This window comes from Podarcis raffonei, chromosome 4, assembly GCF_027172205.1.
Source record: "Podarcis raffonei isolate rPodRaf1 chromosome 4, rPodRaf1.pri, whole genome shotgun sequence".
NCBI lineage: Eukaryota > Metazoa > Chordata > Lepidosauria > Squamata > Lacertidae > Podarcis > Podarcis raffonei.
Window position 1 is genome coordinate 26886216 of NC_070605.1, and position 26080 is coordinate 26912295.

At 44.4% G+C, this 26080-nt stretch overlaps 1 protein-coding gene across 7 annotated transcripts in view; it reads right to left on the reverse strand.

Annotated features, from left to right (window-relative positions):
* Nucleotides 1–26080, reverse strand: part of ATP8A2 (ATPase phospholipid transporting 8A2) — a 318241-nt gene that overhangs the window by 178958 nt on the left and 113203 nt on the right. For all 7 annotated transcript variants that reach the window (XM_053385915.1, XM_053385914.1, XM_053385918.1 and 4 more), the window contains one exon: nt 13698–13870. In XM_053385915.1, the coding sequence (XP_053241890.1) occupies nt 13698–13870 (173 nt within the window). The remainder of the gene's footprint in view (nt 1–13697; nt 13871–26080) is intronic.

Consider the following 26080-nt stretch of genomic DNA (forward strand, 5'->3'; position numbering starts at 1 on the left):
GCCTTCAGAATCAGCTCAGCCCACAAAGGAAGGCAAGCACCACCATGTATATTTCCTGTCTCTAATCAAGCTAAAAGAAGCGTTGCAGATGTATGTGCTGAAACTGCTTCTTAAAAAGCACTTCTAAGATGAAAATAAACTGTAGAAAATTGTAAGCAGATTTGTGGATATAAAAAGAAGCTAAATAATCCTACAATTTATATGATGTATAGCATTATCCTGGGCATATACAAAGGAGGAAGAGGAATTACTGAATGTATGAACTCACAGTTAGAATAATAGGATGAGGTTATGTAAAGGAAACTGCAGTCTAAATATTGTAAAAAAAAATTCCCACAAGTATGGTGAGTACCCTGTAAGCCAATCCCCCAAGGGAAGAACTTGAGATCTGCTTACTTCAGCTATTTAAAAATTGAACAGACATGCACATACGAAGCAATTAATCACATTTCATTGAGAGGCAAGACTGTCCGCTTTATTCATTTTCCAATATATAAAATACAGGGCATATCTGTTGTTTAAAAACCTGAGAAAACTTATTTTATCATCACATTGCTGTGAGTCTGGGCTATCTTAATTACTGTGCTTAGCTCTGCCATTAGGCTTCTGCCTAAAGTGTCACCTGCTAGGGACAGAGATTTGACAAGGGACCATTAATGTTCCTTAATGATGGTGAATGCTTTCCTCATGCCCTGGAATGTCTCTCCAGGCTTCTGAAGGCAAAGCTCCCCAGATAGAGGGAAGGGAGAGAAGCAGCTTGGAGCTTGGTTTGCAGTTTCAGTTCAAGGAAGAGGGGAGGACTAAGAGCTTCTACCTGGGGTGACTCTCTGAGGAGCTGCAACAATAGCTGGGAGTCTGAGGCAGGTTAAGTGGTTTTGCAGCCTGCCTTTAGCAGTCTGTTGCTTTCAATGGGAACTGCATGTACACGTGCAACTGAAACCAATGTTTCCATGCCATAAACCGCAAGTGCAATCAGTCAAAGGACATTAAACCCTTCAGCAGTGCCCTTGGACTTCTCAACACATAGAGAAGTGTGCAGCACATTTTATGCCAGAGGTAATCAACTTGGTGCTCTCCAGATACTTGGGACTACAACTCCCATCAGTCCCAAATGGCCGAGTCAGCGATGGTGGGGGGAGACTGCAATACACAGACATAGATAAAGACCTCCTTGGCATATTTCAAGAGGTGTTGTCCTACATGGAAATGCAAGAGATTCCATTTCATATTTCAGACCAAATGTTGTGCTGTGTGTGAAATATTTACTTTGGCTCCCCTCTCCCACCCAATTCACTTACTTTATTATCTGTTCCCTACCAGTTTCCCTGGCTTTGACATTTTAAAAAACAGCCCCCTGAGCCTTCCTCATAGCAATAGTCACACCTTGGTTAGGGCATCATACACTGAATAGGATGATGTTATCATACGCTGTCAAAGCTGGATACATGCAGACATCACACATGGCAAATTAAGCGGCATAGTTCTCATTTCAGTGACAAACACTTTCATCCCCTTTTGATGAGATCTCCCCCCCCATGAGTGAAAATTGTTCCCTTTAGGCTCAGTCCTAATTTTACTCTATGTTTCCCACTCCCACAGCACAAACTTGCACAAAGAAGAAATGAATCACAGATATTGTTTTATCCTGATAAGTAAGTATTCCCTTTATTATTGTAAGACTGACCTATTTACTTTATCACTTGCATTCATTAATCACAAAATACTAGAATGCCATCCATGAGCAATACATACTAAGAAGAAAAATATCCCACAGAACATAGGACAGACCCTGCTGGATCAAACCAAAGGCCCCCCAGTCAGAAATTCTCTTTCTCACAGGGGCAAACCAGATGTTTTAATATGGGAAGCCTGTAAGTAGGACATGAACACAACAGCACTCTCCCCATTTATATTCCCCAGCAACTGGAATTCAGGTGGCAAAGCATAGCCGTTACAACTAGAAATCCCCAATCTTCCACCATTCAGCTTCATAGGACATACTTGAGTTCTAGCGTTATGAGAAGGGAAGAAAAATGTCTCCTTATGCGCTTCCTTCACGCCATGAATAATTTTATACACTTCTATCCTGTCCCCAACTAAGCTCTAGTCCAGGCTTCCTCAACCTCGGCCCTCCAGATGTTTTTGGCCTACAACTCCCATGATCCCTAGCTAGCAGGACCAGTGGTCAGGGATGATGGGGCTTGTAGCCTCAAAACATCTGGAGGGCCGAGGTTGAGGAAGCCTGCTCTAGTCCTTTAAGCCAGTGGTTAGGAACCTGTGGTCCTCCATGTGTTGTTGGACATCAGCTCCCATCAGCCCCCAGCCAGCATGGGAAGCATGGGAGTTGTGGTCCGGCAACATCTGGGGGCCACAGGTTCCCCAACTCTCCTAGCTATTGGGTTACAGTGTGCTAACCCAGGGGTGGATATCCTGTTGCTCTCCAGATGTTGTGAAACTACACCTGCCTTATCCTTGGCAATTGGCCACTTGGCTGCGTGCGGCTGATGGGAGGGACACAGTTTCCCCATCTCTGTGATAAACCATCCAAGGCAGAGATACTGCGGAACCCGGCTTTTAGGTCAGGAAGCTGATTAACATGAAAGAACAGAAACCCATATCTGCAGTCACTATGCTTTTCTGCTGATTCTGCAAATCTTTGAGGATGACAAGAATAATAAAGCTTAGAAATCACTAGTCATAAAGCTCAAATGCAAACCCTATTGTGTGTGTGTGTGTGTGTGTGTATGTGTGTGTGTGTGTGTGTGTGAGAGAGAGAGAGAGAGACAGACAGACAGACAGACAGGGAGGAGTGTTGCCATCTAGAGCATAGTAAATTCAGTCTGCAAACTCACCACCATGACCACATTTTCATGCATCCCCAAAGAGAAACTTGCATGAGGAGTCGGTGAAAAAAATAAATTGTACTCAACTGAAAAGAGATATGTTTTAGTGGCCAGTGAGGGAAAGTTTGTACGCCTTTTTGGACATACCAAGAGCTGACTGCAGTCCCAAGCCTTCATCCACCTTCAATTATATGCACACATAAAAGCTGCCAGAATGATCTTTCCCTTATGGTTTTCAAAGTCATAAGATGAGCACTGGGCTGTCATGAATTGTCAGAGGTAGAACTAGATAATAAGCATTGATAATTCAGTAGCTGATAGATGGGGGAGGGAACGTCAGATGAGTATATACAAGAAAATGGAACACATACATAATTTTCTTTGGGACCAATTAATGTTATACAAGTTTGCATATTTTTAATAAGAAATACATTTGACATTTCCTTGTCACAGGGCAGGAAAGGGGAAATCTTCTGTAATGAACGTCAATGAGGTACTTTTTGTTGTTGTGTTGTTGTTTTTAAATAAATGAACACAATCTGAGCTGCATCACAATACAATCATTAGGTGAATGCTAACCCCAGTAACAACATGGGCATTAATATTTCAGGTATATTCCATGGGCTCATTTTGCAAACTATATTATTGAGTTTTCTTCTGCACAGCAATGAATGAATAAGTTTATTACGGTCATAGACCAGAAGAAAAAAAACCAACATAAAGACAACAGTAGTTTACGAGGGAATGATGGTGTCAATTAAAAGTTGTAAAATTATACATAAAAACAATGCACATATGCACACACACCCACACACACGCACATATATACTCATATATGCACTACCATATATGTGTAGACTTAAAAAGAAAAAAAGAAAAGAAAAAAAGGGGGGGGGCTTGTCCAAGAGTCAGATCTTTTACTTTTTTACAACTAATGCCCTCCGCTTGATCGCGGCCGCAGAAAACTTGGCCACTTTCAGTGTTACTTCTGGGTTTTTATCTCCTAGTAGGATTTTCAGCCGCTGGGATTCAGATCGACCTGGAAATTTCTGGACGATAGGAGAGATAAACAGTGACCTGATATCCCCGTAAAGGTCGCAGTGTAACAACACATGTGAAGCCGTTTCCACCTCCTTCAGACCACATGGGCAAACTCGTTCGGCATAGGGTGTGCCCTCGTATCTGCCCTTTAGTAAGGCAGATGGCAGTACATCAAATCTGGTAAGGGTAAACGCCCGCCTATATTTTGCGATTTGTAGATCCAGCAAATATGGGGTTAAATTAAACCCTTTTTCATAATCTTGGATAGCTGGATATTTATCTATCTTGCTCATATGGTCCTGAAGCTCTACATCTCCTATTCGCTGGCTCACCATCATTTTAGCCTTTTCAAAACCTGCGGCTATAAGTTCTTGTGGGGAAAGCCCCAGGCCCTTCAATTTTTCATAAAGCGACAATCTCCATTTAGACTGGAACGGGTCTAATAAAGTCAATGGAGCCACTCCCACTGGGAAAAATATGAGTTTTAGCCAGAAGTGAATCTTCAGGATCCATATCCTGGCATTAATAGGGAGTTGACCTACCTCCAGCCTAATGGCAGTGTTGGAGACACAGGTAGGTAACCCTAGTAGGGAGCGGTAAAATTTAGTTTGTACAGATTCCAGGGACTTGAGTTTTTGACAATTAAATATCTGGGTGCCATACATCAGTTGTGGAAGTATTTTTGCAACAAAGACCTGGGAGGCGGCAGGAACATATTGACCTCCTTTTCTGTAAAAGAATCTTATGATAGCTCTAAAAGATCTTTGCGCATTGACAATGGAATTCTTAATCTGATGGCACCAAGATCCCTTCTCATCAAAAATTATTCCAAGATATCTAAAAGATGTTACTTGCTCAATAGGTTGGTTATTAATTTTCCATTTATGTCGGAGTTTTCTCTTGGGGAACACCATAATTTTTGATTTAGTATAATTTATTATTAGGTGTTCAGCTTCGCAATACTCTGTAAGAGCTCGTAGAAGTTTTCTTAGACCCACACAAGAGAAGGAAATAAGTGCCGCATCATCTGCGTACAAAAGGACTGGTATTGGTATATTGTTTAGGTTTGGGGAATGAGTACTTGCTTCCTCCATCTTTCCGACTAAGGAGTTTATATAAAAGTTGAATAGAATGGGGGCAAGAACACAGCCTTGCTTGACACCATGGAAACTTTGGATTTCCTTTGATAGGTTCCCATAACGATCACATCTAACACGGATCCGAGTATTTTCATGTAGTCTACGGATAAGAAGCAAAAGACGTCTATCGATGTTTGTGGCATTTAATTTTTCCCAAAGTCTATGCCGGGGTATCGAATCGAAGGCTGATTTGAAATCTATGAAGGCTACATAGAGAGAGCCTCCTTTCTTTGAGGTGTATTTCTCCACTAGATGTTGCAATACCAGTCCTTGGTCTAGAGTTGATCTATGTGCCCTGAAACCAGCCTGGGCTTCCTTTAGGATGTGCTCCTGTTCCAGCCAGTCCGCAAACTTTTCACGTAAGTGAGTTGCATAAAGTTTGCTAATGATGCTTAAGAGACTGATTGGTCTGTAATTGGCTGGATCAAGTTTACAGCCTTTCTTGAATATGGGAACGATGATTGCCAATCCCCAGTCCTCTGGTATTATTGCTGTTTGATCTATGCTGGTGAAAAGGGTGGCAAGGACTGGGGCCCACCAGTCAATATTGGCTTTGAGAAGCTCAGGAGAAATATTATCTGCTCCCGGGGCTTTTCTATGTTTGAGTGCCTGAATAAGCCTCCTAATCTCCGCAACCGACACCGGAGGCCACTCATCACCTGCCGCACACTGTATTAGTGGCTGTGTCAAAGGCAGAGCTGAATATAAAGATTGGAAAAATGCCTCCCAAGTCCCTGCAGGTATAGTAAACTCCACTTCTGAGGAAGTAGATCGCACTCCATTTGCTACCAGTCTCCAGAAGGTGGCCGAATCTCTCTCTCTGGATGCATCTATTAGGCATTTCCATTCTCTTTTCTGTGCCAGGAGTTTTTTGTTTTTGATCAAAATTTTATAGTTTCGTTTATCTTCAAACCAGCCCGTGGGGAGTTGGGGTAAATTGGCAGATCTATAATTCTTGTATTTTTTCAGTAAGTTTAGCTTCATGTCCTGACATTCTTGATCAAACCAGGGTTTGGAGTTTTTATATACTGAAGATTGCCTACTTGGCCTGTTCCTTTTTTCCTTCAGGGAATCTTGAAGGAGTGAAATTAACTCCTGAAATAAATTTATCTTTAGTTCATGGCTAGAGGAAGTTATAAGGTTTTCTCTCTTAGTGAGGAATTCCTTTGAGCATAGCCTGCTTGAAATTTCCTTATGCAGTTCATCTGTCCATCTGATACGCGAATATCTAAGCTCCAGAGCTGTAGGGCTCGAATGCTCGATTTTCTCAGCGCAGGATAAATCCTTCCCCGCAGCTACGAGTGCACTTAATGGCAGATGGTCACTGTCTAAGCGCTCCTCCACTTTGCATTCCAGAACTTTGTTTTGAAGATCATACGACACGATTATATAGTCAATTGTGGAGGCGCCATTGTTAGATATAAATGTGAATTCTCCGACCTTCTCCCCCTCTGTACGGCCATTCAGTATAACCAAGTCCAACTTGTTGACCAAGCGTAGTAGGCATAAGCCGGCATAATTGCAGCCTTTATCCTTTGAGACTCTAGCTGGTATTGGGTGGGTTTCCTCTATAATGGGGACTGTTTCGTGGAAATGGGCATACAAAGCCTCATCAGATTGTCCAGTTCTGGCATTTAGGTCGCCTGCCACCACTACAGAGGCATCAGGAAATTGATTTGATAGTTTGTCAAGATACTGTTCTAACTGAGCCCAAGTGTTTCTTATCAATCTTTTCTCTCTTTGTGGGGGTAGGTATACGTTAATCAGCAGCAAGCTGTGGGTTCTCCACTGTACTTGCACAGCTGTGGCCAGATGGTCTAGTGGGTCTAGTTCTTTAAATATGGCCCTTAGCCTTGTTGAGATTAAGGTAACTAACCCACCTTTAACTCGCCCCCCTCTAGTACTTAAAAGACCTGGGAGGGAGAACGCAGAAAAACCATTTAGCTCCACTTCACTTGTGCTCCAGGTCTCCTGGAGGAACACAATGTCATGTCTCTGGATATATTTAGCAAAGGATTGGTCAGAAACCCTCTTTTGCCAACCTGCAATATTCCAAGTTAGCAAGGCAAGGTTACACGTTGTCTTGCCAAACATTGATCTTAGTCAATTTGCCTTTAAAAGATTTTTTGGGCCTATCTTTTTATCTGTTAGTTGGATTTCATTCATTTTGGCAATGTCCATAGATGTATTGTCGCCCAGGTACTCAATGGAATCAATTGAAGGGTGCAGCGTGCTAACATTAGTGATCAATATTCCTTTTTTTGGCGAATCAACCTTGAGGTGTTCTATTTGACTGGTACCAAGTTCATCCTCATCCAGGTATCTCATGCTGGTCCAAGAGCGCGTTGTGGTTGTCATAGGGATGGTTTCCTTCTTAGATGGTAGATTGTTGCTGTCCCTTACGCACTGTGTTAGATCTGTTGCTGTCAGGTTTATCTCTGCAGCTGCAGAGGTATTATAAAGCAGCAGAAGGGTCATGGTAAATTCTCTCCCCTTGGTGTTTTCAAGAGTTCTTTCCTATCTCTTCTGCTATGTCAAGGTGGGGAACCTTTTTGGCTCCACAGGCCAAAATCTGTCAATCACCTGACATCATAGTGACATCGGGTGATGCTGCGCTTTGAAGCCCCATTTGTCGAGACTTCAAAGTAGGGCCATTTGAAAGCCCTTTGCAAGCTGCCCCACACTGTTCTTTAAACCTCTGAAAATTGGAGGTTCAAAAGAACGGAGCAGGGCTGTCCACTTTCAAACAGTCCACACTGTTCTTCGACCCTCTAGTTTTTGGAGGTTCAAACAGAAGCTATATCAGGTGTAGAGGCAGGTGTGCTTTCCCCCCAATCAGCTGGTGTGCCAAATGGAATAGCCTAGCGGGTCAAGTTTGGCCCACAAGCCAGAGGTTTCCTACTCCTGTGCTACATCCCTGAACTATTTATGAGCATTGCATCAAAAAAAAATAAAAAATAGCCCCAGGATAGATATTCAGCAGCAGGCAACAGACTATCACCTACAGGAGTTACACAAGACCTGGCTACAGCTCAATGGAAGCACTCATGCTTGGCATGTACAAAATCCCCAGCTTCAATTCCTGGCCTCTCCTGCAAAAAGGTAGTAGGTACCGTAAATTTCGCTCCATAACACGCAGATTTTTCCTCCTAGAAAGTAAGGGGAAATGTTTGTGCGTGTTATGGAGCGAATGCCTACAGATGGCAGGGGAATCTGCTGCAGTTGTGAGCAGTCCGTGGCTCGCTTTGAAACAGCAAAGTGGGTGTAAGCGGCTCCTGTCAGCTAGCGGAGCCGGGGAGGAGGGAGAGAAGCAGAGCGGGGTTGGCTGCTTTAAAGCAACCCCGTCCTCTATGTCCCTCTCTCCTCCACACTGAGCTGCTAAGTAGCAGCAAAGCTTTTCAGCCAGCCTAGCCGGGAGGAGGGAGAGAAGCAGAGCAGGGTTGGCTGCTTTAAAACAACCCCGTGCTCTCTGTCCCTGCCTGCAGTTTTTTGCTGTCCGATTTTGGATTAGCCACTGTAGGGGTTGTGTGTGTGTGTGTGCTTGAGCTATCGTTCTCCTCCTCCTGCTTCCCGTTCACTCTCCCTGCGCCCCTGCGCTCTCCCTCCGACTTTAGAATTGACACTCTGTGTGTCTGTGTGTGTGAGAGAGGGCTCCTTCTCCTTCTCTTGCTTCCGTTCACTCTCCCTGCGCCCCTGCGACTTTAGAATTGACACTCTGTGTGTCTCTGTGTGTGAGAGGGCTCCTTCTCCTTCTCTTGCTTCCCGTTCACTCTCCCTGCACCCCTGCGCTCTCCCAGCGCCCCTGCGACTTTAGAATCGACACTCTGTGTGTCTCTGTGTGTGTGAGGGCTCCTTCTCCTTCTCTTGCTTCCTGTTCACTCCCCCAGTGCCCCTGCGACTTCCAGCGCCCTGCGACTTTAGGGCCAGTTCTCTCTCTGCGTGTGTGTGTGTTTTGACCTCACTGCGCTTGTTGGGGGAGAGTGTTGGTTGCAATTTTTCTTGATTTGTCTCAGAGTGGTTACTATCATGGTTTCCTTGCCGGGGAGGAGGGAGAGACGCAGAGCCTGCTTGTTCTAAAGGAGCAAAGCCGGAGAGGAGCCTCTCCTGCATTATTAGCAGCATCCTTCTCCACACCCCCCACGCGTGCTCCTTGTCCCTTGAGTTCTTTTCCTTCCCTCCCCACTTAAAACGTGGTTACAAAGCACGGATCCACATGGATCCTCAGGATTTTTGCACTAGGTCACCCCAAATTCACCATCAGATCACATAGCATATCCATGGCTACAGCCTGCACCAAAAAACACACGCACCCACTGTTTCATGGGGCCGCAATGGCGCAAAAACGTGGTTACAAAGCATGGATCCACATGGATCCTCAGGATTTTTGCATTGGGCTACCCAAACTCACCGTCAGATCACATGTCTGTGGCCACAGCATGAACCACAAAAATCATACATCCACTGTTTCGTTTAGAATATTTTTTTCTTGTTTTCCTCCTCTAAAAACTACGTGCGTGTTATGGTCAGGTGCGTGTTATAGAGCGAAAAATACGGCAATATGAAAGAAAGCTGCTTGATGCCATAGAGAGCTGATGCCAGCCAGAGTAAGCACTACTGAGCTGGATGGGCAAATAGCCCAGCTTAGTATAAAACAACTTCCTATGTTCCTATTGTGGGACTGTGTGCACTTGACGCGGGTGGTGCTGTGGGTTAAACCACAGAGCCTAGGACTTGCCGACCAGAAGGTTGGCGGTTCAAATCCCCGCAACGGAGTGAGCTCCCATTGCTCGGTCCCTGCTCCTGCCAACCTAGCAGTTCGAAAGCATGTCAAAGTGAAAGTAGATAAATAGGTACCGCTCCGGCGGGAAGGTAAACAGAGTTTCCGTGCGCTGCTCTGGTTTGCCAGAAGCGGCTTAGTCATGCTGGCCACATGACCCGGAAGCTGTACGCTGGCTCCCTCGGCCAATAAAGTGAGATGAGCGCCGCAACCCCAGAGTCGGCCACGACTGGACCTAATGGTCAGAGGTCCCTTTACCTTTTATGTTCCTATTGTGGGACTGTGTGCACTTATCAGTTGCATGAACAGCCGCAACCACATGAGCTACCTGAAATGTCCGGGCACAGGTTGACTACTACATCTGATGCTTCTGAAAACAATGCCACCAACACTGTAGTATCTGTGGTCTGTAATACCACAACCATACTTTGTCTCCCTGTCTGCTGACTCGCTCTGCCTTCCCTGCAAGGCAAACCTTCTCTACAGGATATTACATAGAATTAAGTTGGCGTTCAAAGATGTGCCAAAAGATCACTGTTATGTACTAAGCTTGGATCCTAGAACAATAGGCAAGTTGGATCCTAGAATGCAACAGCTGATTGGCTTGCAGGAAAAGACCAATCAGGCTCCAGGAGGAAGTTAATCAGCCTATCAGGCTGGTAGGATCGTAGAATGCAACAACTGATTGGCCTGCAGGAATCACTGTTTTTCAAGCTGCAATAAAGAGCATGAAATCACTACAGGACTATGAGTATATTTCAATCACTATGAATCTATGCAAAAAAGATCAGAGGTGTATCACCAGATGCAGCTTGCCAAGTGGGCGCTCCTGCTGGGAGTGCTTACACTGTGTCAACCTCCCTGCTGCCTTGCCCTTCTTCCTCTCCCTCCCAGAAGGCAAAAGCAATCCGCCTGCCAGGAAGCTAGCTCTTGTGGGTTATCATCTGCTTTCTTCTACCAGCACCGAACACATAATGATCTCTGGTGCTGTTGTGAAGGCAAATGCTGGCACAGGAACACCAATGGCTGATCCTGGATCATCGCTGGGTCTGGCTGGGTCCCAGGATTGCCTGGCTACCATTACCTAGCACCATTTGACAGCTTTTCTGGATGCTGTCCTAGTCAGAAGAAGCAACAGGAGGAAAGGCCTTCCTTGCTGCTGCGGGGACACATAGTTGAGATCTGCTTTGGCAGTTAATTGTAGCGGGGTGCATACAAGATATGGAGAGAGCAAGTACAAAGCATCCAAGCCAAAAAGGTTATTTAACTTAATGACTAAGTAAAGCTAATCAAGAAATAGTAATTGTATATTGGCATTGAAAGGAAGCAGGAGCAGGTGACCAGCATATTTGATGGGCTTGCTCTTATAATTCAGAACTTTTGGAAGAAGCTGGCAAAAAATGGTAAGAGCTACAGCAAAGGTGGGAAACTTGCATCTCTCCAGATGTTGCTGACCTAAAACTCTAATTGCCCAACCAAAATGGCCAATTGTCACAGATGATGGGAGCTGTAGTGCAACAAAATCTGCAGGACCACAGGTTAGTTACTCGTGCCCTATAGTGTAATGTCTTTCATCTAAGTCACTAAAATTCTTTCTGGGATATTTCTCAGATGTATTGTTAAACATTTCATGTCAAGTTTTAGTCCTTTTTATGTTACTTCCCAAATCGTACGGAGCTTTACTCCACTGTAAAAACAAACAACCCCATCCTGTATCCACTTTCCACCTGCGTTATTATTACCCCATAGATTCGTTTATTCTAAATTTTAATTGTATGTTGGACTGGGGACACAAAAGGTCAGGGAAGTAAACGTGATTTCATTTGCAGTTACGAAGAAGTCTGTTTAGGTTCAACCATCTTAAAACAAATGGAATAACCTTACCCAAGGCTGATCTAAGGACTCAAGACAACCTCTGCAAGTTAGCAACAAATCCTGTTTTAGGTTTCTGTCAGTGAGCTTTTTGCAGTGAGGTATAAACAAAGGTATTAACCCCTTGATTATCTCCCATGTTGAAAATGCATTTTGGTGAAGTCGTTAAGTTCCATGCGTTTCCCACAACGTTTTGAGTCTAGGAACCTTTAAACTCTTGAGTCATGCCCCACTTCCTTCAGACATTGTCAGTCTTTGTGGGGCTAGATCAAAGGCCCATGCAATCAAACCAATTCCCATTTCCAATGCCTTTCTTTATGCTAACCTTAGTCATATGACTGACAGGGTGGATGATTGCCTATAATCCTCCTCCACTGCCAAGAATTTGCCGATATTACTCTTCTCCTCTCATACTATCTCTGGTGACCAAAAGGCACAGCACTTTTAATTATTAGTACATTTAAAAAACAAAAACCCAAACACCCCCAAAGAACAATGTGGAAAAATACAATAAAAGAGGAAGGAAAGTGATGTAATTTCATAGGTTTAAAAAAGGAAATAAAAATAAGTGGAGTGGAGCCCCCAGGGAGAAGGAGGAATGCCTTTAATAGCCCATAAGGCTTTGCAGAAACGTTCCTTTTGCTTGCCAGGTGCTTGATACTAAAGAAAAGAAAACATTTTTTTATCCCACTCTGGGCTGTTTTAATCGGACTGTGTGTGTCAAATAAGGCAGTGTGTTTTAAAACTTCACAGGAAGAGAGTTAAAACGTAATTGGCGCAGAGGAAAGGAAATTTCAAATTAAATAGTGCAGACATTAATGGGGTGGGAATGGAGAGGGGAAGGAGCAATTGGGACAGATCTTTGTTTTTCAACCTGATGATACACTATTTCACCAAATCTAGAAGGACTTTGGCTCACAATTCTCAATTTGAAGTAGCATGAATCCATAGGATTTAACGTCACATAAATTCAGAGTCAGCTTTTCATTTCCACAGGGGCATTTCATACACATTTGCCATTCAACGTCATTTTAAAATATACTTTAAAAAAAAGAAAGATATATGGTATATTCATTTGCTAGGCTTTAGACATAAAGCACCGTTGAAGCTGGTTCTCAGGAGAAATCTTTTAAAATGAAACTGCAGTAAATTTGGGTCTGTTTAGGAGAAAGAGAGAGGCCCATAACAAGATAAACTGATCCGTTTGCCCATTGTCTCCATCAACAGGATTACCTCAAAATGAATGGGGAGCAGGTGAGGTTTAGCAAAAGGTTAACAAAGCAGAGTTTACATTCTAGCCCAGCTTTTGTCAACCTGGTGTCCTCCAGATGTTTTAGCCTACAACTCCCAGCAAAGCCACCTGAATGCAAGGAGGGAGACGTACTATTCTGTACTGTACAGTGGTGTAGCCAAGGGTAGCCAACATGGTGCCCCCCCAGATGTTGCTTCGTGACAGACCCCCTTCAGCCCCAGCTAGCATGGTCAATGGTCAGAGGTGGTGGGAATTCTAGTTAGGGAGGAAGAAGGAATTTGGCTCATTCCAGTTTCAATGTGAACCTACCTTAATTCCCAGTTCCTGAAACAATACACAAATTGGAAGGCAGCCATTCTTTGGAATTTGCTCCAAATTTTGCAATGCAATTAAAGCAACCAAATAATGTGCACAAAGTATTAGGGGAAAGTGTGCACAAAAAGGCAAATCTCAGTTGAAATAACATACAAACACATCATATTAGGGGGAATTGCTTGCAAAAAAATGTCTATTTGGGGAGAATTCTGCTCTAAAAGGCTGACAAATATTCACATGGATTATTTTTTAAAAACAAACAAACCTGCAAACCAATGTGGATTAATATTGAAAAAATAAGAAACTGAAATTGACATATTTGCCCATCCTGGCTGTTGTCTGCAACATCTGAAGGAGGTCACATAGGCAACAGGGCATGTGAACACGTAAGACTATAAACTTGTTTTTATAACCTGGAAGCTTAAAACTTCCAGTGGAAAGATCTTGGCATTTCTTACCTGCAACAGATGACAGATTTGCACGATAGCGCTAGATCCAGAAAGGACTGCCGCACCTCAAAGGAAAGAGCGTACTTCAGCGTCTGACCATCGATAATCAAAGCGATGTCATTCTCTTTGCCCAGCGAATCACCCAGGTTTGCACAGTGCTGAGTCAGTGTAGCTCTCGTTGCCTGAGGGATGCACACAAAAGAAGGAAAGGGAGAATAACACGCCTTTCTAGAATAGATCCGAATGGCAGACATGACAGTCAGGGCCATTGCAGTGACGGCCCCACATTTGTGGAACTCCCTCCCAATCATCATGCACTCTCATCAATACAGTTGTTTAAAAAGGGCCCCTCTTATTTCAGATGGATTTCTCTCATAGGATTTGTGGTGCCGCTGGCTTGAAACTCTTTTGTTTCCGATAACGGGGGTCTTGCTGGCCTCTTTGTCGTTTTGAACTGCTGTTTTAAAATGGTTCTTGTTTTTATGCAAGCTGCCTTGTGAGGGTTTTGCCCTGAGATGTGGCCTAGGGATGTTTAAATAAAATAAGTAAGGATGCAACACATAGTTGCTTTCATGAGCAGATCATTGATTCATTCATTCATTCTAAACCCTGTTTATGTGTTCTCTCAGGACACATAACACCTTTCAGGATTCAGCTTCAGTTTATGGCCCATCACCAGATCCAGCCCACTGCCATCTACATATTGGTGGCAGTTCCCTTGTGATAGCGCTCCCAGAGGCTTCATATAGATGTTAAAGAGTATTCAGGACAATATGGAACCACGACAGAAGAGGACAACTCCCAGGGTGCTGGGCAGTAGCCTCCCATAACTGCCCTAGAGTTAGGAGCAGGCCCACTGAAGCACAGGGAACCCAACCCCTACTTCCCTAAGATGTTTCAGGATATTGTGGTGAATAGTATCAAAAGCTATCAAGGAGAGCAGGCAGGGTCACCCTCCCCCACCGCACCTCCATCCTGACAAACGTCATAAACCCAGAATGACCAAGGCAGTTTCACTGCCATTAGTAGGCCTGTAGCCAGACTGGATCCAAGAAATCAGTTTCCTCCAAAGCATGTCTGACACTGGACTGCCACCTCGTCCACCTTGTCCAGAGAGGGGATATTTCCCTTTCTTTACAAATACGTTATCAGCACCGAGCGAGCAACTTCGAGTTAAACACATTCCTCAATGGAAAGATGCTGTAATGTCTGCTAAATATATCTGTTTATCCGTGCTTTAGAAGATCTCTTTTTATAATGCCCCAGGTTGCAGGTAATAGCTACAAAATACGAACAAGACTGGAGCAGGATTATATTTGTCAGGATTTTTTTTTAAAGGTATTTATGAACCATTGTAATCTTATGACTGCTTTGTGGACCCAAATTCCTTCAGGGAGAAGTCACAAACCCAGAAAACTTGTTGCGGATTATAGCATTTTCTCTCCTCACCTCTGATTTGACAAGCAGATGTGGAAGCAGTGCGTAGATAAACTACTTAACAGAGAAAATACAAGTGTGGGCACTGGACAGCTTCAGTTAAGCTAAGTGTTGTAAGGCAATGAGGGGAGTCTTGAACGAGGGCTTCAAAGGAACAGCCTTCCTTCTGCATCAACCAGTGTTCTGGGCCTTTGACCAACTAACCCAGGTTTCACAGGGCAAGGGCATCCTCTAGGCCTAAGCATTGGCCTGAGTTCAGTCAGCTGACCTTGCAGCCCAATGGAGAGTCATTAGGCTCTATAACAGGGGTGCAGAATCCTTTTCAGAACCATGGGCCACGCTTATTTCTGGGCAACCTTCTTCGGGCTGTATTCCAGTGGTGGGTTGGGCAACAGTGGGCTGAGCAACAAATGTAGATTTTTTCCCCTTTGTACAGTAGGATAGTTTTACACAGCACTGTTTTTCTAGAAAAAGAGGTGCCCACCTGAGAGGTGCCGAGTTCCGGCAAGTTCCGGCTGAAAAAAAGCCCTGGTTTTACACCTACTCAGACGTCCCTCTCTGGCCTCCATCCAGACAAGCATTATCAGAGTTTCAGTCTTGCAAAAACACTCAAGAGGGTGTGTGGCTTAGAAAATCCTTCCTTCTGGTCTGGCAATCTTGAGTCCCACTGGGTTATTACATAGATTCCAATAACTGTGCCTGTCTATCTATGATTACATTCTCTGCCTCTTGCCCTTGGTTCCTGTTTGATGGATCTGGTATCTGACCGCCAACCCCTTCTCAACCACAGCTCCTGCCCCATGTCAGGCCCAAACTCCATGGCAACCTATTCCAAGATAGGCCCCAGGTCAGAAATAAGTTAAGCGTCATACCCTTCCTTAAATCTTTTTGGCACAGCTGCTTACAATGTCCTTGCAATGCTATTGTAATAACTTATTCCAGGATACCTAGCTGTTACACATCACCTTGAGCATTTCTTGGGTGGCTCAGTAACAACAGGTTTCGACAATCTATTCACCAGCTTACGTGTACAAACAATTTGCTCCTCCAAAAGGTAAACGTGCATGAATACTGTCATGTTGTATAAGCATTCTCAAGGAAGCTGTATCGGTACTTTCCAGAAGCAGAGATCTCTGCATTCCCAGTGCAAGTCCCTCACCTGAAGCTCCTACTATTACTTTAAAAACAACAACGTTTATTAAATAAAATAATTACCACCAGGGAACCTAGATTATGAATGTACTAAAACAGCCCAAACCAGTGTTTGCCAATCTTTTTGGCAAGTGCACCAAGGTAACAAAGTTCAAAGTAAGAAGGGGGGGGGGAGTGCTAGTCCAGGGAAGTACCGTATGAATTAGGGTGCCTTTGACTCTTGTTATGAGAGCATACCAAAGGAGAAAGAAGCAGTGCTAGAAAGGGCGACAAGACCGTAGGATTGACTCTCTACCACAGGCATGTCTGCTCCTGTCCAGAAGCACCAGGGGTAGCTTTGTATGCAGAAGGTCCAGGGTTCAATCCCAAGAATCTCCAGGTAGAATGGGAGATAACCTGCCCTGAAATCCTAGTGAGCTGCTGTTTGTCAGTGTAAACCATAGTGAACTAGATGGACTAACAGTCCAGATTATTGTAAGGCAGCTTCCCATTTAACACCTGCTGCCTGTGTTACCCGAGGCACCTATGCCTCAGGTTCACTAATTAGGGCTAAATTTTCTCCCCTTAAAAATGATTAATGTAAGTGTTATGTCATTCCTACTTCCTTAGTTCTTTCCCCATGATCATCTATATGACATGATACAGTCAAAGTCATGCACTTTTGAGGACTGAGGATTTCAATAAGAGAGCAAAGAGCACTTCTGATCAGCTACCACTGAAATCGACAGCATTTAGAAGTGGTTAACTTTGGTGGACAGAATTTGGATAAATCCCACAGGGGCTTCCTTTTAATTAAGCATGCACAGGATCAAGTAGTCAATGGAGAAGAAAACATGGAAGGGTGTTTGCGCATCTACAGTATGGAATACTTTAGCATTAACTAGGGTCTGAATATTTTTGAAACATCATTCCCTAGTTCCTTCAGTTGATGTTCTTTATCAACTTTGATCCCAACAGTGGCTACTACCTAAGAAGTTAAGAAAGTGATGGTTCATTTTTTATGCCTTTCCCCTCATCTGTTGATGATTGTGGTTTATTTAGGAGAAAGTGCAAAACTAGCTTGATTCCTAAAATCAAAATACTACACAAACAAACGCCTAAAATTATTGCCCCAGGCACGCAGTAGATTATCATGTGGGATTCTTGGTACCTTCCAGTTCCCAGCAACAGGAAAGGGCCTCAAGTGTCAATTTCCAAGATTTTCCTGAAATATTTCACAAATCCCTTTACAGGGGGAGAGAGAAAACCCGTGTTTTTCAGCAGAAACCATTTCCCCTCATCCTCTCCCTTCTCTATACTGTTCCCAATACACTGTTCCCACACAGTTTGCCAGCCTATTAAGCCTGTGCCGAAAACACTCAGCGTTAGAAGTATTTTATATCCTAAAAGGGAAATGGCTTTGTTTCATGCATCATATAGTAGAACACCATTTTTTTTCCTAATCTGCTACCGACCCCCACAGCATTATGTCCTCAAGCTGCCTAACACTTCCAAACAGTACAAGAAAAGAAGCGTCTCTAACAGCAGCCTAATCTAACCCGCCCTGTCATTGTTAACAGCAAAATAAAGCACCTTTGTTACGTCTGCAGCTTGGACCACTTCCAGACTTTAGGGAACAGGAGGATTGAGGAGAAAGAGGGTTGGAATAGAAGGGGCCTGTGTAGTTTTGGCTCAGCCAGAGTCTCCTCCTGGGTTCCCACATTCCCCAAGCCTGGCCAAGGCCCATCTGAAAAATAACAGCCTGTGAGGTCACTCTGAGGAAGAAGATTGGATGACAGATGCTAAATATGTGTCTGATATCTGCCCCACACGTTTTTGCAGGTCATTCGCCTTACAAAAAAGGGGGGGTATTTATCTGGTGACCTTTCACATATGATAGGCATATGCCAAATGGGATAGTCCAAGCACTTCTGCTTTTATTACTTTTTTAAAAACCTTCATGCTGTAGCCATCCAACAGCAAGAAAGGAGAAAGGATGGTTGCCCATAGGGGCATTCAAGTCAGAATTCCCCATGGAATGACAGTAAGAACATAAGAAGGTCAATGATCTATCCGAGGGGTCAGCAAATTTTTTAGGAGGGGGCCGGTCCACTTTTCCGCAGACCTTTTGGGAGGCCAGACCCACAACCTCCCGAAAGCACCCCCCCTCCCGAAAGGCCCCCCCCCGCCTATGCCACTCAGGCCGCAGCCACCGACGCTGCATTGTCTTCGGCAGCATCGGCGTCCTCTATCTTAGGGGGGCACAGAGCCCATGCCGCTCGCCTGGGTGGCGGAGGCAGCCACTGCGCAGCTGCCGCTTCCTTTCCGCTCGGCCACTTCCTCCTGCTCTGTCGCCTCAGCGGGAAGGAAGGGGCGGCGCCCAGAGGCGTCTGCGGCTTCTGATTGGCTGCAGGAGCTTCCTGCAGCCAATCAGAAGCTATGCCGCATTGCAGAAGTCAGTCTCCACGCGGCAAGGCCTCTGAGCTGCGCCTGTTTAGCGCGGGGACTGAATGAGCAGGCGGCAGGGTCCACAAGGTTCGCGGGCTGGATTAATGAGCCCGGTGGGCCGTATCCGGCCCACGGGCCTTATTTGACGACCTCTGACCTATCCAGTCCAGCATCCTCTTCCCACAGTGGCCAACTAGATGCCCATGAGAAACCTGGAAGCAGGACCCAAGCACAAGAGCACTCTCCCCTCTGCAGTTTCCAGCAACTGGTATTCAGAAACATTACAGCCTCTGAACTGTAGCTATAGTATGTAATATTTCAGATATTTGGTGGAAGGGATTTCAAGGCGAAGGAGAAAAAACTCGCATGGCATTCTTCTAGACTCTTCACTATTGCTGGATGCCATTTTTAATTTCTTGGAGCAGTGTTCTTCAATGTTGGGTTAAAGGGTCATAGTTCAGTGGTAGAATATCTGCTTCATACGTGGAAAGTCCAAGACTCCATCTCTAGGTAGGGCTGAAACCCTTGAGAACTGCATCCAATTAGTGTAGATTGTGGGGAGGGGAGACTCAGCCTGCGGGGGTCAAATGCAGCCCTCCAGGCCTCTCCATTTGGCCCAGGAACTCTCTACAGGTCACAACCCTTCTCCCTAGTCCATACCTCTTTACTGGCCCTCTTTATTTATTTTTTGCACTGGTCCATTTTTGCAGTTTTACCCCTGCACCCCCCCTCCCCATGAGACTTCAAATGCCCCAGGACTAACGCTGACTTAAAGGATAAGCAAGATTTCCAGCTAAGGATCTAGTAAGCCTAATGCACAACACTTGGTTGAACAGTCCTATAGGAATACACACAATCCCTTGGGGGAAATAAGATCATGTTTAAGCGACAGAAAATGAGCATGAACTTGATTTCTCTCCCCGCCCCCCTCCTGCTATTAGGATGGAAGTAAACAGTAGTAAAGACTTTGCCTTCCTGCCCCCCCACAAAAAGAGGTTAACTGGCAACCCACTATGTAGTTATTAGTTCAATGTTAACAAAGGGGTGTCTATGTTTAAGAACATGTTTAAGAAAGCTTCGAAAGGGTGAGCCAGTTAATCTGTTTCCAGCATGTTTATTTTCATTCTCAGGACACAGCTGGGTAAGACGCAGTGTTTTGTCCAGTCAGCTACTGAAAGCTGCTGGAAGTGCTCCTTTAGAAGAGTTTTCAGGTGTTTTCCGCCACACTGAGGAAAGCATTTAGGCTAACTTAAAAGCATGCTGCCTCGCTTGCCCTCAGGTTTCAAACTCATTTCTGCAATGCTGTGTTAAGGTCAACAGGGTCCTTGAACGACAACTGACAGAGCCCGCCCCCTTTCACAACAAAGGGAAGTCCTCATCACAGGGTTTGTTCCTACAGTTATCAACTCTGTGCCTTCCATGCTAATCAGCAGTCCCAGAGCAAGCACTTACAGACACAATATGACCAAACAAAACCCCACAACCACACCGAAAACAACAGCAGTAATAACAACACAGTGGAACAGCAAAAAGAATAAAAATAAAAATAAAAACAGCAGCTGTAAAAGGACTTAAGTTAACTATTTTAAATGCTTGGGGAAATAAGTAGGTGCAAGGTGAACCTTTCTTAAGAGGAAATTCCATAAATGGGGTGCCACCAGCAAAAAGGCTCTGTCCCAAATTGCCACCCGGATAGTGGGACCCCATTACTTTCAGGATTGCCTGTTCCCTCATGAACCAACCAATTCTCTCCCTACCTCATGAGGTCAGTTACTTCATGGCTTCTCTTCCACTTCCTGGAATTGTCCTCTGAGACCCTTCACTCCATGAGCGGCCCGGAAGTTGGCAACACAAGCAGAGGACTTTTCAGTGGTGGCTCCTCACTTGTGAGATGCTGTCCCTAGGGAAGTTCACCTGGTTTATCACCAGGCCTTTTTTAGTGGGGCAAGATCTGCAAAACCTGTTTTATTTGAATACAGTGGTACCTCGGGTTAAGTACTTAATTCGTTCCAGAGGTCCGTTCTTAAACTGAAACTGTTCTTAACCTGAAGCACCACTTTAGCTAATGGGGCCTCCTGCTGTTGCCGCGCCACCAGAGCACAGTTTCTGTTCTCATCCTAATGCAAAGTTCTTAACCTGAAGCACTATTTCTGGGTTAGCGGAGTCTGTAACCTGAAGCATATGTAACCTGAAGTGTATGTAACCTGAGGTACCACTGTACATGTGAGGTTTTTTTAAGATTTCTATTGATTGTGTTTATTGAAATTTGTTTTGAGTATCTGTATTGTGTCTGTAAGCTGCTTTGAATAAAGTGAGATAGAGAGAGATAGAGAGAGGGAGAGAGAGAGAGAGAGAGAGAGAGAGAGAGAGAGAGAGAGAGAGAGATGATAGATAGATGATAGATAGATAAAAATTTAAATTAAATTAAATTAAAGGATGTGGAAGAGAAGCCATGAAGTAACTGACCTCATGAGGTAGGGAGAGAAACAACAGCATAAGCTGGAGCTGCAGAGGTCAATGCTAATTTGGGACCAAACCCACCAACTGGGTAAATTTTGTTTAATTCAAGGTGCGGGGGGGGGGGGGGAGAGAATCTGCAGTATCCTTCAGCCCATGAAGGAATTGTTAGTGTAAAGGGACAAAGCAGCTGGGGAAGGATTTAAGGACATGCACTGTTGACTTCTTCAGTGCTTTTGCTGAGCAAACAAACTCTCCCTGTTTAACCGCAAGTAATTAGCAACGGTCCTTGAGATACCATTTGCTGCTTATGGTTCACTAGCTAAGTCTTAGGGGAATGGAACTGGTTTGCTGCAATTGCAAGAATCCCAATCCAGAAAAAAAAGGAGGGCAAGTCCTGAGGAAGGATTAGCTATTGTGTCTTATTTCCCGAATTCTAGCAGATAAATGCATAAGAATTTGCGGTGATTCCGTGCCAGCCATGCAAGCACATTTCCCCCTCTGAGGACTAGAGAAAGCACAATGTTAAAAAATAAATAACAATGGCCAGATCCTAAGCATTTTCACTCTTTTAGAGTACAATTGCCAAGTTTTTTGTCTTCCCAGTAGGACCCCTGCACTTTTAGAAGCAGCCAGAAAGAATGAAATGCAGCAGGTGAAGTTGGTCACAGTTCCAAAATCCAGTGAAATTACTTTCCGGCTCACCAACCTTCTGCAGCCCCATCCAGGAAGCTATGTTTGATTCTACAAAATGCAAGAAGGAGGCTATCCATCAATTCAGCAAGAAGTTGCCTAGGATGGAATTCGTCTAGAAAGGCAGCCTACAATTTAAATAATATATAGGATGAATTCTAAGACATGAATAGTGTTTCCAAATATTTTAAGCTGCTAGAGAACCACTCAGAGCACAGGTGTACTTGTGGAAAATGTGGTGATCATGTGTGACAGCAACAAAAGGCAGCATCTTCTATTTCCTACTCAAAGAGGTGTTCAAAAAGTTGCACTTTCTTACCATGTAATGGTTCCTCTGCCGTAGGAATCAAGTCACAATTCCCAAGCGTGTAATGCAATTGACTCGTAACTTGAGTGCATTTAACTTGCGCAATCGCAGCTTTATCCGCTAGGTGGCTGGCCACCTGAAATCGCACAAAACGCACACAAGGAAGAGATTAAAAGCTCTTTCTGTGTCAGGTCTTCCTGCAGTGGAAAGAGCTTTTAAGCTCTTGGGCTTGCTTACTGGGCTCTGGGAACGTCTAGTGAGAGCTCTGGGGGAGCTCACACAAGAGCCTCCCAGAGCCTGGAAAACAAGGTGAGGAGCTTAAAAGCTCTCCATCTTGGGGGGGGGGCAAGGCCCACTCAGTGTACCAGCTTCAGAAAGGTAGGAATGGTCATGCAGGCTTGTTCTGGTTATACACAATTTTGGCTTTAGGCACAATCCCTTGCAATATAACCCCCCCCACAAGTTGCGAGTCGACTGTACATGGGAATGGCTTCACAACCAGCCTGCGTGCCATATGCATAAGGTAGAGGTGGTGTGTTAGCTCCGACATAATTGAGAGGTAGTGTAACATAATGGTTAGAGTGCTGGACTAGGACTTGGGAGACCGAGGTTTGAATGCCCACTCAGCCATGAAGCTCACTGGGTGACCTTGGGTCAGTCGCCATCCTTTAGCCTAACCCAGCGGTTCTCAACCTGTGGGTCCCCAGATGTTGTTGGACTACAACTCCCATCATCCCTGAGCTCTGGCCTTGCTAGCTAGGGGTGATGGGAGTTGTAGGCTGGTCTAGCCTATCTCACAGAGTTGCTGTGAGGATGAAATGGGGAAGAGGAGAATAATAATTTCATTATTTATATGCCACCCCAGTCACTCTGAGTGTTTTTAAAATACTAAAAACACAACAAAGCATCAACCATTAAAAACTTCCATGTATACCACCTTGAGATCCTTGGAAAGAGAAAGGCAGTATGTAAATGTAATAAAGTAATAAAATAACAAAGAATAACTATCCAGGTATGGTCATTGGCAAGACTGGAAAACATAACAGAGGGTGGTTTTATCTGAAACTGTGAGGTTGGTTTGGAGTGTTCAAACTTGTGGGAGATCCCACAGCCTAGCAGACTGCTTCCTCTTTCTACTAACTACAGAATGGTTAAAAACAGTTCCTACCTGCAGCATGATAAACTTAACAGCAACTGAAACCTTTTTACTGGAGCACAGTAAGCCTAATAGTTAGTCTTGCCCTACACAAGGTACAACTCCAGCCTAAAAGCATGCTGGAGTTAACTATGTTAATTTTCTAATTCACTATTTCCAAGAGATTACGAGCCTAGCCACAAAGCTCCTGGCAATCATTAAGACATTGTTCACACAAAAGTCTGTTTACAGAAAAACAAACTTTCTGGCTCTGGTGACCTGTATAAATTTAATTCCATTCTCCAGAGTACTTCATGTTGATGAACAGTAGGGCACTTGTTATAAATCTTGGGAGCGCAGAGCATAATTTGTTGACAGGCAGAGAATTAGAATATTCTGAAGCAGAGCTCATGTGTGGTCTGCACTCAGAACCACATCCTGCAGTTCTGGAAGAAACCTTGTGATGGTTTGTTTGTATTTTATCACTTTCCAAAGCCCTTCAGAAAAAGCTCCATCTAATCAGTACAACTCAGCAACTGAATGAAAAAAAGAACCCTGACAGGTTGACATTCCATAGAACCAGAATTCAGGCCATTAAAAAGAAAATGAAGAAACCTTGCGGGATATAGAAGACAAATACTATATGCAGTTCTTAGGGTGTCCAAACAGAGGCACTGCGGCTTGCAGCTGCAAAACCAGTGACTGAAATCCCTCCCAGTTCCTCCTTTCTACCGCAGCCACTTGCACTATCCCAATACCACTCCAGAATTATGGGATGTAAGGTGTCAACTGCAGCTCAAGGGGGAAGAAACAAACGGAAGCGGATTCCAACCTCTGACTTTTAAACAGAGGCCTATCAAGCAGAAATCCACCAGGTTCAGCTTTCAACTATCACTCCCATCTACGCGCTGGGAAATTGCACATGTTGAATTTTTGCCTGTCGTGAAGCTTTGAAAAGACACCGAGCCTTTATCAGAAAGGGTTGGTGAATCTAGGGCAAGATGCAGTCAAGTGAGAATCTTTGAAATCCTACTGGTTTCAATAAGAGAATGTGAGCACACATTTCGTCCTCTCCCACTGACAAAGGGTGGGCTTTGAGAGTGCTCAACTTTGTCTGAATTGGGCTCTACGTCAGTATAGCTGCCCTGCCCATGCTTGCTGCTTCAGAGAAGAATAAGAAGAGATCTTGGAGTGGACTGGCGCACAAAAACGTGCCACACAATTAATAAATCAATCAATCTTGGAGTGAAATAAATCCATGCAAGAGCCTATAAAAACACATCTTTGTAACTGCTGGTATGTTGTTGTTTTTTCCACTTTCCTTTCATTTGACTACTGCATCTCCTAAAATTTGATGACTACATAACATTTCCAGAGACAACAGTTTTGCTTTAGAGAAAAGTTGGACACCTTTCATATGCAAATTGCTCCGTTATGCATTCCCGGCATTCTTGCAGTTCAAGGGTTCAGCTCGCCTCTTAAGAAAAGCTGAGCAATTCAAGGGCAGGGGAGATCTATATACAGTCCCAGGTAGGGATAGGCAAATATGGACATTTCCATTTCTCATTTTTCTCATCTTCAGTTTCCCACATTTCCGCAGAAGTTGCCGATGTGCTCATGGAAAGTCATCAGCGAATTTCTCCAAATATAGCTGTGCAATTTCCACTAAGATACATGTTTCTGCAGAGCAATTTCCCCTAATAAAATGCTATTTAATTTTTATTTTCAGTGACATGGGAATTCTTAGACATACTTCACCCTAGATTGTGCATTTTTGTACATACTACTTGACTGGAGAAAGGCAAAATTTGGAGAACTACAATTTAAAAGGATGGCTGTCTTCCAGGTCATGCATTCTTTGGGAAAGTACAAATGAGGTAGGTTCGCCTTTAAGTTAGAACTGAATTTCTCCTCCATCCCTAATCGTAGGCAGTGGTGAGGTGAAGGGCAGGGCAGCTAACTGCAGATGGGGCTAGGGGTACATGGAACCAGAGGCCACAAAAGGCAGGGCACACTTCACGCAAAGACACATTTGACACATCCTGGCAGAGGACGCAGTGGGGGTGTGGAGTGCAAGCCTGGAGGATGGGTAGGGGCAGAAAGAGAAGGCCTGAGCAATGGGGAGGCAGAGCTCTTCTGGGCTGCGCTGCAAGAAAAGAAGCACTTTCTTCTCAATGCAGCACGGAAACCAAATGATCTCGTGATGGTTCCCTGGCTCTGCTTTAAACAAAAGCAACACAACCTGCCTGCCCCTTCAGCTGCTTCCTACTCAAGTCTCCCAAGTGGGGTGTGTTAAGTTGTGGGTGAACATATCAGACGACACAGCGATTCTTCAAACAGCTCTTGTTTATTCACGGGCCAGAACAGAACTGAACTGAAGGGGTCAGCCAGCCTGCTTATATAGAGCTCCACTAGAACACAACAGTAACCATTTTCTGTAACTATCCAATCACTGAATGTCACTTTCGATCTCTTATTTGCATATGTAGACCTGAACTATCTACAGTATCCCCCCTGCTGGCCCAGGGTGAGAACTTCAGTACATAACAGGGTGTTGGCTAAGCGCCTCCCTGCAGTGCGTGCGATTGGCTGAAAACACCCTGAATTGAAAACACCCTCGGATTGGTCCGTGGGAATATTTCGAAGTAGTTGCAGGGCATTCCTTGTGGGTGTCAGGTCTGAAACAAACCGCTTGGTGTGGAGTGCAGCAAATAATTGTGTCCTGATTGGAAGCACCGAGCTTGTCTCAAGGAAAGAAGGATATTTGGAGAGAGAAGCTTAGCC